The following is a 20,981-nucleotide window of genomic DNA, read 5'->3' as shown; positions in this document are numbered from 1 at the left end:
CAAAGCAACAATACCAGCTGGGCTTTATGGCTGCCCAGTTGGTAACCCACAGTGTGTGCTGGTAAATGTAACAAATTGAGCTCCTGAAATGGTGGATCCACACTGTTCACGATTGGATCCGATGGCCTATAATTTACTTTTCCTGTGCGGAGAACGGAGCTAAGGGGGGCGGGATGCCTGAAATCGAAGAATACCTACTGCTCAAAGAAATAAATCGGCCCAATTTCAGTTTGCTTCACACAGATTATCGGCAAGGCCACAATGTCTTCAGTTCTTCATATATAGATATATACTAAAAGCTTTGTTACAATATTTTACAGACATGTTCATATGAATTTAGCAAATCGTTTAGCATTCAATATATCAGATAATAAGTCAACACTGAGAACAGAAATGTACGAGAACCTTAACGACGCAATCAGAAATATTTAAACTCAATTTCTATCATGTTTTTAGACTACCCTAATAATCTTACTGCAATGAACTTGAATTCAAGCAGCAAGTTTTCCTCAACGTTGTGTTTCTTACTTCGTGGCTCATTGAGCCGCGCGGGCAAGTTTCTAGATCCTTCAGAATAAGGACTAATCCTTATTGTCCGTAAACATTTTATAATAATGTAAGAGACCATAGACAGAGTCAATGGTTTATTCTAAGACTTTTTTACTGTAGAGTTACATGACTCAAATTATAGCTAACCTACCGTTTGCGTCAAAATGCTATTCCTTTTCCTTGATTCCGTTCCGTACTCTTTTCTTGGACCGGGTACAGCAGAATCGCAACTACCGGAACCGGACGACCACCACGTGCAGTGGAGTTATCAAGCAGAGAAACGTCTAACTTATATGTCATTAATTGTTATTGTTTTGGTTGATACATTTAGTTTCTTATAAATTCAGAACATGGGAAGACCTGGTAAGAAATTAAGATAATTTTACTTCATAATATATTTTATTAGGACGGTAGTTACCCTAAATGTGTCAACTCTCAACAAAAATATTTGCAGTAACCTTAGATTTTAATAATCTTGGTAGGCCTAGGTAATATTCCGATAATTAGGGTAGGCCTAGCCACATTAAAAATCTCCATAGTTTTTAATTAGGCTCAGTTGACAATGTTTAGACATTTCTTTTCTTTAGGTGGCCGGGCCTGAAAGTTATTTTTGCAGGCTAAGTTTACAGGAGGTTAAGCTGCCTCATGGGCATGGCACGTTTTGTTCCTAGTCTCTTTATAAGTTGGGCCTAGGACCAAAACAAAAAGAGGCTATGTTTATGCAAATGGGCCACTTAAGTATTTCTTAATTTGTGATGTAGGCCTAGAAAGTGTTTACTTGTATTATTGTTGAACCATTCAGGGGTAGGCTACAGTTTCTTAACTGGGCTATGCTAATATCGATTGAAACTATCGAATTGAAAATATTGATTAATAATCGATATTTTTAAATATATCTATTAAAAAATTAAACTATCATAACCTAACCAACCAAACTTGCTGATGGTGAAAAAATCGCATGAAGGTTAACTAATCGAATCGATAGTTTCAATCGATATTAGCATAGCCCAGTTAAGAAACTGTACCCCAATTCAGAGCGGCAGGTAACCTCAAAAGTTGTTTCCATTTTTTTTTCTTAGTCAGTGGTAGGGTCATAAGGGAACCATACCTTATTACAACATGTGTCGGGTACACTTCCATATCTGTTGGCACAAACAACCAAATGAGTAATATTGATTATTCGATTGTTTAATTCGATAGGCCTAAGTTATATCGTTTGGTTAGTTGTTAGGTTAACCTTACCTAACTAACCAAACGATATATCGAGTAGGCTAATTGATATATCGATCAATATTACTCATTTGGTTGTTTGGGCCAACAGATATGGAAGTGTAGCCTACCCCATGTGTCAAGGAAAATAACTTAGTTTTTGTTTTAAATTATAAACAGCTAGGCCTACCTACACTATTTGAGGTTTCCTCTATTGAAGCATTATTAAGATAACTTAACTCTGACTCATCCAAATTTCTATAGAAACAACTGTATTAATCAATCTGAGATTCGCAAAATCTTATTTCTGTTTACTAGCCTAACAAATATGCCGGTAGCCTTCTTCTGTAACTTAAAGGGTTAACTTCTCCCACTGTAAGTTAGGGGTTGGTCATTTGTATTTTGAGATAATTCCTTATCAAACCGGACCTCAATAATACAGCTATCGACTTTGCTTAGTTCAAATTTCTACCTGACATAAGTTAAGTTTATCACAATTTCAATCAGTGGCTGCACTTTACTTTATGGCCTACACTCATTCGAATGAATGTATTGATCGATATATCGGTTAGGGTATTTGATTGTTTCATTTGATATATCGTTTGGTTAGTTAGGTTAGGTTAACCTTACCTAACTAACCTAACGATATTTTGAATATAACAATCAAATACCCTAATCGATATTTTCATTCGGTTGAGTTCATTCGAATGAGTGTGTAGGACATTAAGTAAAGTGCAGCCCAATCAGTACTTAACCCTTTGAGTGCCACATAACGATATCGTTTTGCACAACACATCTGAAAAATACTTCACAACGATATAACTTATCGTCGTCGGTAGTCTTATTGAAAAATACATTGCAACGATATATCAGGCCGGCGCGACTTTTGATCATGTGAGTTTTAATGGGCATATCGGTTGACTCGGTTGTTATTATAAGGCAACGATGATTTAAATCGATTTCTCATACGAACGAGGCTCGATATATCGTTCCATGGCACTTTTGGGATGAAAATTTATGCTTTTACTGATTTTTATTCTTGCACACTACGCTTCGCCCCCACAGAAAGCCTGGCACTTTTCAGACAAAGGTAGGCCTACCTAGTAAAAAAAACTCTGGCACTTTTTGGAAAGTAGGCCTACCAAAATAAATCTCTGGCCCCTAAAGGGTTAAGGCCTAAAATAAGTCAGGAATGTGTAAAAAGCACAGTTTTTTGTCTACTGGTATAGTCTGATAATGTTTGTGTTTAACTTAGTTCAAGATAACTTACTCACTAAGATATTTTTACATAAAGCCGCCTGTATTTTGCAAACAGCTCTAAAAACACATTTTTAGACAAAACATTTCACTGTTGCATACAGTTTTAGTGTTTGAAACAGAAATTTTTGTTTCCACCTGAAATCGGTAAAGATCACAGGGAGTTGCAAACTTTTGTTTGCAACACTGGTTTCAGTCACTACGGGCCGTTGAAACACGAAACAGAAACATTTCTCCGCCATCCCCTACGCTGCCACCTCCACTCTCACTTACTTTATCACTCGTACCACCCTGTGGCTCGACTCAAGAAAGAGTGTCGTTACCCTCTCTGGACCGCTATAGTAGTTATCTTGCGCGTGTTAACAATGGAAAATTAACTGAATGAGATGGAGTGGGTAGATGACAACATTCTAAAGTTAATTAGCCTGTACAGAGGGCAGCAAGTCCTATGGAACCAAACTATTTCCGATTACAAAAATAAAAATATGAAAAACTACGTATGGAATGATATTTCATTCAAAATTACATCATCGACACTTGACATCCTCGGGAGGACTGAGCCCAGGAACCATCACATAGGCGAGTCATATAGCCTAATCAAGGTCGAAAGTGTTTAAAACATTTTCATGAAACTTGGAGATGAAACCATGAAATAAAAATTGCTAACTTTTATTTGAAACTACTATTTGCAACTGCTATTTACAATAAAAGTTTGCAACTTTCGTTTGAAACTTCTGTGTAAACGCGGCTTAAAGCATGACTATATTAGCACAATGTAAAACTTACTGCATGTTAATTGTATTAGTAATCCACATATCGCTATGCATGTTTATTTATTGTAAAAATGACGATTTTGCCGTCAATAAATAAATAAAAGATAAGTTGGTAGCCTCCTAGGCCTACATAGATTTCAATGTCAGATAAAGTTAGTACCTATACTTTAAAAAGTTGTGTTGCCGTGGACTTGCCTTTATAACAGATTAGTACGGCCATTACAGTCCTGGAATAGCTTAGTTGTCTTTCTTAATTAATTCAGATGATTTAGGCCTAATCTAATCTGGATTTTCATTACCGGTACATCCAGAGATTTTTATTAAGACTCAGAACCCCTATTAGTATGGGTCTTCAAGGTTGTAGTTGGGTAGGTTTAGTTTAGGCATAGCCTATCCAAATTTTATCCAATAGACTTAGGCTAATGTTCATGAATTAGGTGAAACGAAGGACTGCCTACCAAAATGAGTGATGGCATCACATTTCAACAAGCAACCCTTTGAATCATCCATCAGAAATATGAATGCGCATATTTTATTAAGCTATGCTCTAGGTAGCAGTATGTTTGGTTTTCTCATAGGCTAAACATAAAAATACCTTTTAACTCAGTTGAAATACGAGGCATGTTTTTTAAGTAAGTATGGAACCATTTTTAAATTTCTCCGTTCCAGCACTGCGATTGGCATTTTGGATATTTGTGCTTTGCATGTGCATCTATTGGCAAGGCTGTGCTGGAAATTTTGCAACAATCGGCTGTTTTTACATCCGGTTTCGACCATTCAAAATGGTGCAGCCAATTGAGACTGCCGCAGACTGTGAAGTGTGCGCTGGAATTAGCTGGACTTTTCCTACGCACCAATTCATCAGTAATGACAGATGGCCGCCCAGTGCGTTGCTCATCATGAACGTTGGTGCGGCTGGCTTTAAATGCCCTGACCCACTTGCGTACCATTTTGTGTAACTCATAATGTTCTCACCATGAACTTTCACTAATCTGTTGATGAATTTCAATAGCTTTCACACCTTAAGCACTTAAAAAACTAATTACAGCGTGCACTTCACATTCGGCAGCACCGTTTTGAATTTTCATTTGAACACACAACGTTTTTACTGGTTTATTAAAAAAAACCTACATCAACCAATACTAAGGAAAAAGTAAAGTTCATTATTACTAGTGCATTAAGGCCTATTGCTCAAGCTAGTGTGATCTTGCAAACCGAGGTTTTAGGTTGTAATTGATCAAGACATCGCAACCACGGTTAGGACTCAGCATCTCCGTTCATTGAACTTTTTTATGTTTACCAGTTGTCTTTGTGGCCCAAGTTAACTAAACTTAGTGTCTCATGATTTTTGTTTGAAATTGTTTCAGGTTTTTCACCGGGTGGTCGAGGAGGTGGTGGAAGGGGTTTTGGAAGAGGTGGAGGTGGAGGAGGTAGACCAAGCTTTGGCACTCGTGGAGGAGGAAGGGGAGGAGGCGGTGGTCGAGGAGGAGGCAGAGGAGGGTTCGGTGGCCGAGGTCGAGGTGGCGGTGGTCGAGGTGGCACACCCAGAAGAAGTAAGTTTCTTAATAAACGTTGAGCTCCATTAAAAAAAATTCTTTAAGGAACCATCCTCTATCATTGACTGGATAATGTGTTAGAATGATTTTAATGTCCAGTAACTTTACCAATTTTTGAAGCTCTGTATTTATTATTTATTTTAAATATTCAACTGTCCAAGGATATATCACCCTGTATACCTGTTTAACACAGAGGCTTATTCATGTTCTTATATTCCTGGGACTACACCCCACGGGCCCCCAAAGTTTCAATTTTTCATGTTTGTATGAATGTAATAACCAAATATTTAATAATTGAAATCAGCTGTAAATTACTTTAATTTGACATTTCAAAAAGCAGAAACAAAATTGAAATTGTAAATGTTTGCTACTAGCTTGTGTAGGCTTCCTTAAATTAAGGAACCAAACATCTGATTAAAGTTTTAGTTTATTCTAGGATTATGTGATTTCCCTACGGAAATATTTAAGATTCTATTACGGTTGTGTTAACATCCAAGACTATGTCCCAGAGTTTTCAGTGTTTTAAGGGTATGAAAATCTATATATTAATAGGCAAGCATGTTTCTTTAAAACCTTTTTTCTCAGCTCGTGTGTGTCGTAGGGAAAATCTATGCATACTGTTAGAAAAATATTTTCCTGTAGGTGTGCAGAATCCCATTATAAATTAAAATAGGCTCAAAGATAAGCACAAAAAATGAATTTGAAATTAACAAAAAATTAACATGGGCTTTATGGGTTGCCATGATAGTGACGAAATAACAACGAAATATAAACAGAAAATCAAAAAAAAATTCCAATCACATGTTTTATTTACAGAGTGGGGTGAAAAATAGAGAAGTATGTAAAGTGCAATTGGATTTTTTAGCTAGAGTGGTTAAGTGCAATTGGATTTTTTAGCTAGAGTGGTTATAAGCTGTGGTGGAATATCTTTGAAGATGGACCTCTTTAATACAATCACGTGTTCATACGTGTCAAATCAAAACAAACAAACTGGCATAATATATTCTTGGAATTTGACATACTTAATCTACTTTAATAAAATCACTTAGTCATTAGCTAATCATTAGAGAATATTATCCAAATCAACCAATGAATAAATTGTTATTTAATTATTGCCTTCAAATTAAGTGATGGTTAATTGCTTTGAAAATAATTAAATTACATATTTATGGTCGAGTTTCGACCACTGGACGACCTCTAGTAATTATTTAATTGATGTATTTTTGTAGGAAGGAGTAAGAAAATTACAGTGTATGTACAGGTTTTAAATTACTTGAATGACTTTTTTTTCACAAATTTGAACTACCGTAACAAACACTGAATTTGTGGGTGGTTAAAAAAATACAGATACAATGTCAAATTTATCAAACGAATGTGTTTTAAAGGCCTATTATGTCATGTAGAGTTAAAACAATAAGGTTGTCAGAAGAAGTTATTTTAATTAATCACAATTTGGTACGCTTCTAAGTACTAAGCTGGTGGTAATACCGGTATCTTATAAGTTTGTTCCAAGAGATTAATTTTGGTCCTCTACCTTTCAGGTTTTGGTGGAGGAAAGAACGCAATCATCGAGCCCCATAGGCATCCGGGAGTTTTTATCGCTCGTGGTAAAGAAGATGCTCTAGTCACGTTAAATATGGTTCCTGGAGAAGCTGTTTATGGCGAGAAAAGGATATCAGTAGAAGAAGGCGATGTGAAGAAGGAGTACAGAGTGTGGAATCCGTTCCGCTCCAAGTTAGCGGCAGCCATCCTTGGTGGGATTGATCAGATTCACATGCCTCCAGGCAGCAAAGTGCTCTACTTGGGTGCTGCGTCCGGCACCACTGTCTCTCATGTGTCGGACATTGTTGGACCGGTGAGTTATCAAAGTATTCAACAATGAAAAACTTGGATCCAAAATAAGCCAGATGTGAGTCAACATTGACTTTTGGCTAGGCCTACTGAAGTAGACATCCAATAAGGCCTTTTCATTCCAAAGATGTACCGCAATTGAATGAGCGAGTGATGAAGTGTGTTCAGGGTGTCTACCAACCAGGAAATCCGGGAAAACCGGGAATTGTACTTAAATTTTTACTGGCCATGAAATGTACGGGAATTGTCCTTAAATGCCAGACTATGTCCTTAAATTTTTAATGGGCCATAATTTTATTGATCGCTAGTTGGTTAGGAGCACATAAAAGGTTTATCAGATGTTTGTTTACATTTTCATAATTTATTACTAGAGTAATTATGCAATAAAAATCCCATTAACAATCTCAAACCCATTAATATTTTATCACGACAATCAAGTGTCAAGTCAAGTACTTCCAAGAACTGTTGACTCAGCAGCTAGCTCATAAAAGTTGTATCACTTTTATTCCTTTACAACTTCTTTTTTTATTACTAGGGTAATTATTATTAGATCCCAAACCTATTTTATCGTGAAAATAATAGCTTTATAATGGCTGTTAAATTTCACTTCTTACTTGTACTTTTGGCTTGAAGATTCAATTTGCCGCGGCCAGTGCCTAGTGCCATAAAACTGTTTATGGTTTCATATTAAACATGTAAATAATCTACAGTCTTATTTTGTAAGTTAACCCCTTTTTTATGGACATTTTATCTTTCAATTGACAAAACCACAAGCATTGTTGTTTGCATTAATGTTTTATCACTATGTAGGCCTGCTTGGTTTCAAATTATGTCATTGCATTTTCTGTATCTTTGTCTTATATTGTTGGCTATTCAGGTTTCAATGTTTTTTGTTTCCCATATATTTATTTATTGAGTTGTATGCTTTAAGCAATCTAAATCTTATGAACTAGAATGATGATAGTGACTTTGCTGCTATTATAACCTCATTGTTTGTTACTCAGTTTATATAGGCCCTCCTAATTAGGTCTAGGCCTGGGTATTTTGATTCTTGAAAGAGCTGTAAAATATATTAAGAAAATGTAATTGAGCCTAAGATAAACAACTAATGATTGCTATGTGTCGATATTAACTTTGCAAATGAAAATACAATAATCTTACTCTGTGCTTATTGCTTATTAATAGCCGCTTACCATACCTTGATTTTGTACTAAGAATTGAGTAACAATATGCATTAAGATTTTTTTTCAAAAGTAGTCTAGAACCTAACATTGTGCCAGGGCGAATCATGCCAAATTAATCGGCCTGGATCGGATAAGGTATGTTATGAAGTTTACGTGACCGATGGAGATATTTGTCGCTATCGCAGGAGACAATGATTGCGTTTCTCTGTTACACTATAAAAGCTTTACCTAAAGTATAGGTAGGCCTATGTTTGTTTACTTTCAATAAATTTCTATTTTGAATTTTTTAACTCTTATCTATTATTATTTACTTTTCTCTCTGGTACAACTACAGTGAATAACAAGATTAATACAGTTTGACAAATCAGGAAAATTATTCGGTTGGCCTAATGACACCGACAAAGGTTACGGCAAAGTGTCCTTAAATGTACGGGAATTGTCCATGAATTTTTTATCCAGAATGTAGTAGACACCCTGAGTGTGTTGCAGCAAATATTATATTTGCTTTAGTTTTTGTTGATAGTTGACATACCGTAACATAGACGATGCTTGAGTTTACAATATATTGTACTTGCAGTTAAAATAAACGATATCAGCAATCTGAAACATAGTTTCTCCCATTAGCTTGTCAACAACTGTTATCATGGGTAAGCGATTTGAGTAACTAACTATGGTATTTAATTGTTAAAATGACAAAAATTTAAATAACCAGGGTTGTTAGCGACCGGGAAAATCAGGAATTATGCGTGAATTTTAACCGCCCTGAAAAAACCGCAAACCGCAAATCCACCTATGGTAACGTGAAAATGGTATTATTCAGGGATTTCCTGTGAATTTCAACTATTGTTCGTTTATTTTCAAGGAATTTTGTAGTTCTAACAATTTTAAACAAATTTATCAAAAAAAAATTATAGTGAATGTATATTTACGGAAGATTCAGATTAGAAATTGACCAGATTCGAGAATCGAATCTCGGGTCCGCTGACAGAATACGCCGATTGGCCGCCGGCTATAATAACGCGAAGCATCTACAGTATATCAGGGTAGCATCAGTGTCGATCTACGCATAGCTGAAACAAAGCCAAACTCGGTCTCAAAACACAAGGTCATGGCTTGAATTACTTCCTAGTAGAATATTAATTAATACTGTTAACACTGTTCAAAGAAATGGCGACCATACAAAGTAGGGTATTTTAACTTAAGCCAAGTTTGAATGGAGATGAGTGTAGGGTGAGTGGCACGATCTTGTAGTCTTGTTAGTGACTAAGGCCGACATTTCTTAGACACAGCGGTTAATTAATAGCCCATACAGCTAATGGCAACTGGACCTACAGTTTATAGTGGAATCCGAACCACATTTTTGCCTTGGTATATACGAATCGGTCTAATTATCAGGATAGTACTGCGGATAGTCGTAGTACTCACTCGTGCGGACGTTAATCCACACCAGGGAGTATCGCATCCACAGTCCATGCCTATAAATATCCACAATTCGTTAAACCTCCTAGTAGCTGGATTACAGGACGACGCTACTCCTAGTAGCTACTGAGGCACAACTATTGCCGCCATTGCTGGTATCAACTTAACCTTGACCGCAATAAGTATTTGTCTGTGTTCGCGTTGTGCGTTCGTGTAGCAAGCAATGGCGGAACTGTACTGTAGAATGTAGACACTAGACCGACGACACAACGATTTCAGTGATGAGAATACGATTCCCAATCGACACGGTTGTGCAATAGACACTGTAAAACTTAGCCTATATCACAGAAGAGATCACAGTTGTCAATTGAGAATAAATATCATAAAATAAAAATTGTTGAATAACAATGCATGTTACTTAAAATCTATAAAATCAGTAGCACTCAAATGCAAAAACTCATTAACAGAATAAAGTGGGTGCTTTAGAAGACTATTTGTTACAACAGTTTTAAAATTAGCAAAGGATTCAATATTCTTGACATTATGAGGTAGTATATTGTACAGTTTAAGCCCTATAACTTTAGAGCTTTTGGCTGCTTTGGTCAATCTACAAAAGGGAATGTCAATTTCATGCTTGAGCCTTGTGTTGTGGCTATGTACATTTAGCCGTTTCAACAAGAATACAGATTGTTTTTTTACTTCTAATAGAACATACAAAACATATAAACTAAAGACAGTTAACACTTTTTCATATGGATAAAAATAGGCCTACAGTGCTCTGAGTAGTCAGCTGAAGCTAGCAATGAATTGATGTTTTAGCTTCGACTTTTAGTTTAATTAGGCCTAATTTTGGAAAATACATAGTTATAATTGTAACAATTATTGGGATTTTACCGGTTTATAGTTCTATCATAAGTAGGCCCTAACTATAAAGTAATCATAAGTAACTATCGGCAAATATTACGCGAAAAACGTAGCGGTAAAAACTGCTTTAGTAGGCCTAAGAAAACCATTTTCTACTACGAATTTTGTTTATTTTTAATTTTTCTACCACCAAGGTACAACATTTATGTTAATTTTGGAAAATACATTAGTTTTAATTGTAATAATTATTGGTTTTTTACCAGTTTACAGATAAGTAGGCTAACTATTAACAAATATAACTTGAAAATCGTAACGTTCGGCAGTTCGGAACTGCTTCAGTAGGCCTAGCTCAGTAGTTTATTCTGACAAATGTTAAACTCATTAGGCTAATGTTAAATTTTTACCTTAATTTGCAGTGCTTGTTGAGTGAATATTAAGAGTTTGTTAATTTGCCTTAAGGGCTTATAAACGTGTGTGGGTTTTTAATTATTTACCAATATCCGTTATTTTAATTTGTTTTTACAGCTTTTATTGGGCTTTTCTTGTAAGTAGCCTATATTAGACGCCCGGAATTTCGTACTTTTAAGCCGGGTAAACCGGGGAAAATGTGTGAATTTTGTTTATACATTCTGCTGACAACCCTGAATAACTTTTGAACCATAATTTTTACAGCAATGCACTATGTTGTTAAGAATTATATAATTTCAATCCAAACCAGATATTTTTTGAAAATCCAATTTTCTCTTATTTTATGATTTTGATGGGAAAATAAATAACATAGGCCTAGGCTACAATAACTGTTGAACTGTAATTTTTACAGAAATCGGGGTTCTACCATTTTGATTAGAATTTTAAGGGCTAAGACATACAAATTTTCTTTTTCAAAATCGTTCAGGCCATTTTTGAAAAAATTTCATTTTTCCGTTTTATGGTTTTTTTGGGAAAATCATCAAAAATAAAAATGTATAAAGAAATAAAAAAAAAAAAAACGCCTGGAGATACAACAGGTTACTACCTAGTACCTACATACCAAATTTAATCAAAATCGAACCACAGGTAGGCCTATGGTCTGTAGCTCTGCACACATCCACACATACAGACAGACACACACACGGACAGATTTCACTCGAGAACCACTTTTTTTGAGTTCAGGTGGGCCAAAAACGGATATATCCACTCAAACTCGAAAATGTTGACGAAAACAATAATTCCTCCATATAGTCTGGCCTACTATGTATTATGCGGGAATGTTGCTGGAAGTCAACAGTCCCGGAAGATCAAATAATTTATACCTGTGCCGCTAGGTCAAAAACTACAATGTTTGCAGTGTCTGTAGATCAAAAGTCCCAGTAAGTCAAATAATACAGTCCGAGCTAAAAACGTGGTCTACGTTAAAGCAATTGACTTATCGGGAATTTGACCTAATGCAACAGCAGTTTTAATATAACGAAATACGGTAAAATACAAGTTCAGTTTCGCTGAGTCAACAGTGCCGGAAGATCAAAAGCAATAAAAGTGAACGTCGATTCAGTGTAAAGTAGACCTCCTGCAACGCTTACTACACCAACAAAACTCGCTTTTAGTTACTTCGTGTTTTGTCATAATTAGAATTGAGCTAAAATTATCATATTTGGTACATAGCTTATCTATTAATGCTTCTTGCCAACTGTTTGGTCAACACTGTAAATAGGTATAGTTTATGTATGTAATGAAAAACCTTTCGTCAAAATTTGTGGCATGAAATACACGCAAGGACGATCTGAAAATTTATGGTTATTATATACGTTTGTAAAAGGAGACCCATTTAATTTTAGAACTACAGTATTTTATGAGATATAATGTAGTATACACATCAACTGTGTAAATGTATTACGCCTCGGAAGGGTTGAAACCTGTCCAAACTATCATATATATTATTAAAACGTAAATGGGGGTTTTTCACATTCTGAATCAACCAGTCGACGGATTTTCATTATTTTTGTGTTGAAAGAAAGATAATTTTGAGAACTAGGGAATGTCAAAGCCATAATTATAATTAAGGGTCCCAGTTTTTTTAGAAATTAAGTTTTAATTTTTAAAAAGTCTAGCAGACGACGCTAACCTTCTTAAGCTAGCTTTTAGTACAATATAATTTGCTTAACATAACAGCTGTAAACATTCAGCATTAGTGATACAAATTCAGCATTTGGAAACAAATTTAAAGGCATATTTAGAGTTGACCTATTTATACTATGTGTAATGCTGACCATTGATACATTCAATTCTTAGGTATGAGGATGGCAGATTAATTAAATATGCATAGTAAAATAGTAGGATGTTCAAATGATTTTTTAAAGGAATCTTTGTTCTCATTGATTTGTTTTAGTCCCATATAATTTTTTTTACTAACAGCTGGTTGAATGTAATATTGTTCTATATAACTATTAGGTTTTTGGCGAATTTCCCATATAGGGAATAAGCTATTACCGTAGTACTTATGGTAACACCTGGACCCGGGACCGATTAAATTTTTCGTTTTGAGGTCCCTAGAGGCCAAAAACACCATCCGTTCAAATTCATATATACAGGGTGATCAACTCAAGGAGGCCACCATTGGGAAATCGGAAACGGTAAGAATTAGAGAAAACTTTAAATGGGGGACATTCCTTTATTTTTTGTGGCAGTTAAAAATATGATTTTAGTTTTTTTATCATGTTTTTGGATAGAATATGCAATTTAAAAACTTTTTTAGCCTTGACCTTTTTTCGATAAACCCACTCGTTTAGGAGTACAGCCTATGGAAAAATTACTTCCGTTGTACATTTTACATCATGTAGCTCCTAAACGAGTAAGTTTAGAGCAAAATTGCAAAAAGTAAATTAGTCTTAGAATTGCATCTACATTCCTTAAAGACTAAAAAACAACAAGTTTTCCACTTTTCAAGTTTGCCGCCATTTGTTAAATAATATAATTCATATTTTTAATGAATTTTATGGTCTTTTTATTGATTCTATAAGCATTGGTAGGATTGCAAAGTACTACACAAACATTATTTCAAGGGTAATAACAGTCACAATTTCCGCTGACTTTAAAAGAGTCAACTAAAATATTATACTAATGGACACACAACTAAATGGAACAACTAATGGAAATACACACGATGTACATATAACAGTTCGATATAAGCATTGAGTATACACGTCAGTAGATACGTGTATACCCAATGATATAAGCAACGGTTCTTGCAATTTATTGTTTATTGTTTTTTAGAGTTGTTTCGGACTTACTCACACTCGCATAAGGTTGTCCACGTTTGTCAATGATAATGTAGACATGTTACACCCGTTGTCACGAATATGTTTACAAGTTTTCCGTCTGTTTTTGAATAGCGATACATTTTTTCACATACTTAAGAACCACCTGATTTCGTGCATTACATGTTCGTCTCAATTTTATTTGCTTTAGTAGGCATTCTTTTGGTTGATGAGGACTTCAATAGGTCCTTTGCTCATGAAATATATTACTTAATTAATTTTTATTGTTTGGTAAAATGGATTAAATTATCCAGCAACCCCAAATAGAAATAGTAAATATAGTATTTCAAAAAAATCAGTAACATGTTAATAATGTAGCCTACATTATTTCCTTGAATTGCATAACAGCAATTAATTGAGCTGATCCTTATATAAATAAATCAATATGTTCTTCATAGGCATAACATGGGTTCTTTAAGAGCCACTGGGGCTGAGCCCAAGGGATTTTAAAACGTAAGGTTGGTTTGCAAATGTACGTGACACGCTCTTTCTAATGGGACATGAATGGTCAAAATCGCCTAAGAAATGCGGAAGAGTTCAACGGAAAAATTTCGTGTTGGCGTTACAGTATGGTTGAAAAGTCCTGGATTGGCTATATTTTTTTAACAATATAGATAAAGTAGTGAGACTTGGTATATCAATAATAGCCATAAATATCTACTGTCTTAAGCTATTATCACTTTTTTATCCTTTAAGGGGGGTGGACCACAAAGACTAAGACAAAATTTTTATATAATTTTAATACTATTTTACCTGTTTTTGAAATGGCGACCATACAAATGTATGCATTTTAAGCCAAGTATGAATGGAGATGAGTGTGTGATGAGTGGGCTGTAGGCGGAAAAATACGAACAAACTAAACTATTTATTAACAAAACTTTTTTTGTGTTGAAATTTGAAGACAATGGTCTCAAACTCTACACCGCATAATGCTAATTCATAATGGTTATTATATCTATGATCGATAATGTAGCCATGTTGCTTTGAAATGGCGACCATACAAATGTATGCATTTTAAGCCAAGTATGAATGGAGATGAGTGTGGGATGAGTGGAGCGATCTTGTTGTCCTGTTTGTGACTAAGGCCGACATAATCCTTAGACACAGCTGTTAATTAATAGTGCATACAGTCAATTAATAGCAGCAGAGGTCAAGTTTGGTATCAAATTAAATGTTTTATTCATAAAAATACATTGCCGCAAACCCAAACTCAAACGATGATGATGATAAGTCGCTAAAACGTATCGTTTGAAATTTAACCGCTGAAAATAAGTGAAATAAAAAAGGTTTTGGTTAAATCCATCAAATTGTAATTGGACACTAGTAAATACTAGTGAACTTGTTGCTACCTCCCCCCTTCGGTTTCATGTATTCCTCTCAATCAGTTCAAACCTAGGAGGATTAAACATTAATGTTAATTAATGTTAAATCCTCCTAGATTCAAACCTGAAACACCCAGATCGAAACTCGCCTGTTGTTATTTTACCATCGCCTTTTTTAAATATATTTTTCAAAAAAGAAATATTATATTGATTTACTTTGGATTTTAAAAATGTTAACGTTTTATTTTGTTAAAGATTTATGTTGATACGTAAATATTGTGGTGTAGTAAAGTATATTATAATGTAGTTAAGTGTTAAATTTTGAAATTTTAGTGTGAATCGAGATGAATCTTTGTTTATAACATGCGTCTCTCCTACCTTAACATACATACCAAGTTTCATAAACATCGGTTGGAAAAGTGCAAAGATAAATATTTGTATGTAAAAAATACAAAATGGTGGATATCTGGTTAACAAAATGATTTTGGAAAAAACGTTAGCCTTGATTTTCTGTTTATTTTGACCCAAGGAATTACTAGGTAAAGTATCTCCCCGCTTATTTTAACACCCTGTTTATGATGTATTCTTATAAGTGAAAAATGTAAGCTGGTAATAAAGAAAGATGTTTTATAAATAATATGAATGTACTGGTGATCTGTATATTCATGTTTTTCTTGTCCTTAGAACTATAATTTAAAAGTCCACTCAGCAGTCGCATCGTACGATGTAGTTCTTTCCATGCGTTGCAAAATGCTAAATTTGCCGTCCTCTTCAACCCAAGTTATCTACTGAACCACTGATTGTAAAAAATTAAAAAAAAATATATTTTACGCATCACACTTTTGGCTACAACTTTGCCACAGACAAAACCTCTCTAACCCAAAAACAAAAAAAAATCTCGCATGCTAACTTTTTCATGTTAGAAATCACGATTTAAAACTATTTCACCATACAAATCAATTTTTATTAATTAGATCGGTAAATAGTTTAAAGTTCCAACAAAATAGTCATCGAGTAGGACTAACCAAAAAGCTTTGTGCCAAATTTCAAAATTTTAGCACAACTTTAAGTACACCAAAACACGAAATTATTGAAGTTGTGCGTCGAGAGGACTATCGTTGTTTTTAACAGATTATACTTTTGACCTTCCGGCACTGTTGACTCAGCGAAACTGAACTTATATTTTATCTTATTTCGTTATATTAAAACTGCTGTTGCATTAGGTCAAATTCCCAATAAGTCAATTGCTTTAACATAGACTACGTTTTTAGCCCGGACTGTACTATTTGACTTACTGGGATTTTTGATCTACAGACACTGCAAACATTGTAGTTTTTGACCTAGCGGCACAGGTATAAATTATTTGACCTTCCGGGACTGTTGACTTTCTGCAACGCGTCCGTATTATGCTGGAGAAAGTAAAAATTTAGTTTGGTTTAAAATTGGCGTAGCTTATTCTACAGAAAACAGTAATTTACATGCACTCTCAGACTCAATCCAATTTCATTACCTACTTTCAAAAATTCATAACTGGCTTCAGCTATTAAAAAGAAAATGAAATGTTTTAATAGTCTAAGCTACAAGCTAGCAATCTGTCTTAGCTCCTGGAGCAGGCATATTTATGGAATTTGTTATTTTAATATTTAATAGTTCCAAAAAAGGAACATTCAGTGTTAAGTTACTCTTCAAATTAATTATTAAGCAATTCTGGAAAAAATTGTCTGTTTTTTAATTAGGATCCACTGTTTAGGAAGTCAAAAAAACTCATTCCTTTCATTTCATGCAAAAGTGAATTTTCCAAGACAAAAGTACAAGAATGAATTTTCCTATTTTAAAAGACATCATCAGGATACAAAACCACATCATCAATGCAATTGATTCACAGTCCAACTGAGCCCCTGACTCACCATAATTTAAACTTAAGTTCCTGCTGACTTTAAATAAATTTGTTGGCACTTACTTACTATACAGGGTAAGGGTATCTAGGACAGGTGCAATATCAAATAAAAACATGCATGCAAATTATTTGCAGGCATTAGTCCAACCAATCTAAACATATTGTTCAATTTCAGGAAGGACTAGTTTATGCAGTGGAATTTTCTCACCGATCAGGACGAGACTTGTTGAATGTAGCCAAGAAACGAACCAACATCATCCCTATCATAGAGGATGCTCGGCACCCACACAAGTATCGCATGTTGGTGGGAATGGTGGACACAATCTTTGCTGATGTGGCACAACCTGATCAGGCGAGAATAGTCGCCATCAACGCTCATAGTTTTCTAAAGAACGAAGGTCACTTTGTGATTTCAATCAAGGTTTGTGTGTTTGTAGATTCCATAAAGAGTCCAGTTTCTATACAGGCTTAAATGTATGAAATAATCATCATTTACTCAGACTTGTTAAAGTTTGCAAAGCAACTCTATGAAGAGCATGCAAAGTCCTCTCATCCACATGGGTAAGCGACGCAATTGTGTGACAGATATCCCTGTAGACCGCTAAAGAGAATTCAGGGCATTCAAATCTATAAGCGTTTTGATAACATTGGACCGCCGATGCAAATATGTGGCTTTAGTCTATTATAATGTGACTAGCCGCCACATATATGCCACGGCAGTCTATGGGTAGGAACCGGCCGTTGCATATGTGTCGCTGGTCCATATGAATTAAACATTTTGTACTATTGCGGTAGCGAACGTGTTAAAGCATTTTGTCAGCTGTTTCAACTAAACAAGTTGATTCTATGATATCATAGGAAAAATAATTAAATATAGACCGTCAGCTGTGCTGCGGTTACCATAGATTCTGGTGCACAATGCTGGGAGTGCCATGTAGTTACGGCCTACGCGCTACGTAACTACACGGCGTTCCCAGCAGTGTGGGCTAGAACTTATGGTAACCACTGCACGGTTGATAGTCTATATTTAATTCTTTTTGTCTATGATGATATTCAATAGCTTTAAAAAGTTAAAAGGTGTACCCCAACAGGGTATTAATTTTTTTATTATTTTTCTTCAGCACCATTAATTTTCTTTAAATTATGACAACAGCTTATTTGAACTAAGCAGCAACAAACTTTTTTCTATTGTTTACTGTTTACTTTACTTTTCCATTAAATGGCGACCATACAAAGTATGAATGGAGATTTGTGTAGAATGAGTGGCGCGATCTTGTAGTCTTGTTGGTGACTAAGGCGGACTTATTCCTTAGACACAGCTGTTACTTAATAGCCCATACAGCTAAAAAGGGACCTACAGTTTATAGTGGTATCTGAACCACATTTTTCCTTGGTATATACGAATTGGTCTAATTTCCAGGATAGTACTGTGGATAGTTTAGATGCAGTGGTAGAATATTAGGGCTGTGATAGATGTGTTTATTCTATAGCATACTGTAAATTTAAAGAAATTGTCCCTCTCCATTGCAAACGCAAAGCACAAGTATAACTGCAATAAGCATTTTATACTTATACGCCAAACACCCGTACGAAGGACGGGTACTCCGCTAGTTTTATCATAAAGAAAAGCTAATTGGTTTGTTTGACATTTTTTGAAAAGGAATAGAGTATAGCTAGCCCACCTGAGAATACACATTATGTCTACCTGAAAATACCTGAGTAGTACAGAAGCGATGAAATATCAGTATTAGCAATTTTCTCAGGTAAGCTAGCTGAAATATATTCCTTTTCCAAAAATTAAATAACGTATACAATTTAATTTATTATAAATCGTTTCAGGCCAATTGCATTGATTCAACAGCACAACCTGAAGCAGTATTTGCCGGGGAGGTGAAAAAACTGCAGTCAGAGAAGTTCAAACCTCAAGAACAGCTGACATTAGAACCATACGAGAGAGATCACGCTGTAGTCGTTGGAATCTACAGGCCACCTCCCAAGAACGAGTAGAATAATCAATGAAAACTGAACTTCCTTTTAATTTGTCTTTTCGAACATCAAATAAGACATTTATTTTTAAATGTAGAACTGTTTACTAGAACTTTTAGTTTTATTGATTCCTGTTAAATAATTAAATGACTTTTTTATAAACCTATTTTTATTTTCACCACATGTCTATAAAAATTGTTTACTGAAGAGAAAATGGCTTTTCTCAATACTAGTGATGGTCGGATCCGGATATTGGACTACCGGATCCGAGCTAGAACTGGCACCCGATCGGATCCAAAAAATTCCGGATCTTGGGCTGGATCCGATTTTTCCCTAATTTTTTACTAACACAAAGCTGTCTGTATCCATGCACAAGACTGATTATGTCCCGATTTTTTTACTAACACAAAGCTGTCTGTATCCATGTACGAGAAGACTATCTGCGTAAAAGACTCATTTTAAATAAGGCAAATTTAAATCAGCAGCAAGTTTTATTATATCCAAACTACTTAAATGGTTTTTCTGGAAGTCTTTCAATTATTTCCTATGAGTACATTTTTTTTACTTTCTGGGGAGAAAGTATAGGGGGCTATATCATCTTACTAATATAATATTATAAATGTGAAAGTTTGTGTGTGTGTTGCTCAATCACGCATTTATCTACTGGACGGATTGGGCTTAAATTTGGCATGATGATACCTCACATTCACAATAAACATATAGGTGTATTCTTATCTCAAAAATCCTTTCGGGCTCCGCCCCAGTGGCTCTGTAGTTCCCCACGTTAACCTTATGAGTAATCACATTTAAAGGGAATTAAAGAATTTAGTCAGCTGTTTCAACTAAAATAGTTGGTTTTTTGATATGAAAAAGCATTAAAAAGTTCGGGGCTGTGCGAATCCAGAAATTTTTGTTCGAATCCGAATCATAGTTGTACAGATTTTATCGAATCCGAATATTTTAATTAATCCCGAGTCGAATCTGGGTTGAATCCGAATCTCAAATTTACAGCCATTATCGAATCCGAATCTGAAATTTAAAGCTGTTATCGAATCCGAATATTTAAACCTGTTCAGAGTCTAATCCAAAACCGAGGAAAGTCAGCAGTACCAATTTCCACATTTTTAGACCACATTTTCTGGGGCTGAAATAACTTAGGGAATTGCTTAAAAAAATTCTTGAAATGGGCCAAATAAAAAAGTTATAAAATTTAGGCCTACCTATTTGAAGTTTTGAAATAGGTTAAGTTGGCATAAGTTAGGCATACCACCTAGGCCTAAGTTACTCGCTAAAAGTGATGGACTACCAATTTGTGTAGTCTAAAACATAGGCCCAGCCTATTATACACCTCTGTGTTAATCCTCCACACAAGCCTATGTCTGCATTACTATTACAAGTAACAACTAACACTGTGAGGTTAAGTTTACTGATAGCCAAGATAGGGTTCAAATGCGACCTACACTAATGTGCCTAAAACCTAACACCAAGTTGGTCAGGTTCCTAACATGAACCAGTCAACAGCAAATCGGAGTGCACAAGTAGTTTTTTAGTGTCTAAAAAATTATATTGAAAATTATATTCAATCAGAATCTAGTAAATTTGAATATCGAATCCCAACTCGGATCTATTTCCAAGAAATTCGAATATCGAATCCGAACCCGGATCTCTTACCAGTAAATTCGAATATCGATTCCGAATCCAGTTAGAAACAGTAGATTCGTTCTCGAATCCGAATCGAATCAAAGATTCGGATTTGATTCGTTTTTCGAACTATTCGCACAGCCCTGAAAAAGTTATAAGATTTACCACCAGGGCGAAACA

General features: G+C 35.1%; 1 protein-coding gene across 1 annotated transcript; it reads left to right on the top strand.

Moving 5' to 3' along the window:
• The first annotated feature begins 779 nt into the window (after window positions 1–779).
• On the top strand, window positions 780–19,322 carry LOC129004709 (rRNA 2'-O-methyltransferase fibrillarin-like). Its single transcript, XM_054433278.1, has 5 exons — window positions 780–912; window positions 5,156–5,341; window positions 6,886–7,199; window positions 17,350–17,595; window positions 19,014–19,322. The coding sequence occupies exons 1-5, from the start codon at window positions 900–902 to the stop codon at window positions 19,179–19,181; spliced, it is 927 nt and encodes a 308-aa protein (XP_054289253.1). The 5' UTR covers window positions 780–899; the 3' UTR covers window positions 19,182–19,322.
• Window positions 19,323–20,981: the final 1,659 nt, after the last annotated feature.

The sequence above is a fragment of the Macrosteles quadrilineatus genome, unplaced genomic scaffold (genome assembly GCF_028750875.1).
Source record: "Macrosteles quadrilineatus isolate MER2022 unplaced genomic scaffold, UCM_ALF_1.0 Scaffold_10__1_contigs__length_6754688, whole genome shotgun sequence".
Lineage (NCBI taxonomy): Eukaryota > Metazoa > Arthropoda > Insecta > Hemiptera > Cicadellidae > Macrosteles > Macrosteles quadrilineatus.
This window is presented reverse-complemented; position numbering and strand designations above follow the sequence as displayed.

Excerpts from the sequence above, each read along its gene's own strand:
- LOC129004709 (XM_054433278.1), top strand. Across the intron at positions 7,200-17,349 it reads TGTCGGACATTGTTGGACCG|GAAGGACTAGTTTATGCAGT; the intron begins GTGAGTTATCAA and ends GTTCAATTTCAG. Across the intron at positions 17,596-19,013 it reads ACTTTGTGATTTCAATCAAG|GCCAATTGCATTGATTCAAC; the intron begins GTTTGTGTGTTT and ends AAATCGTTTCAG.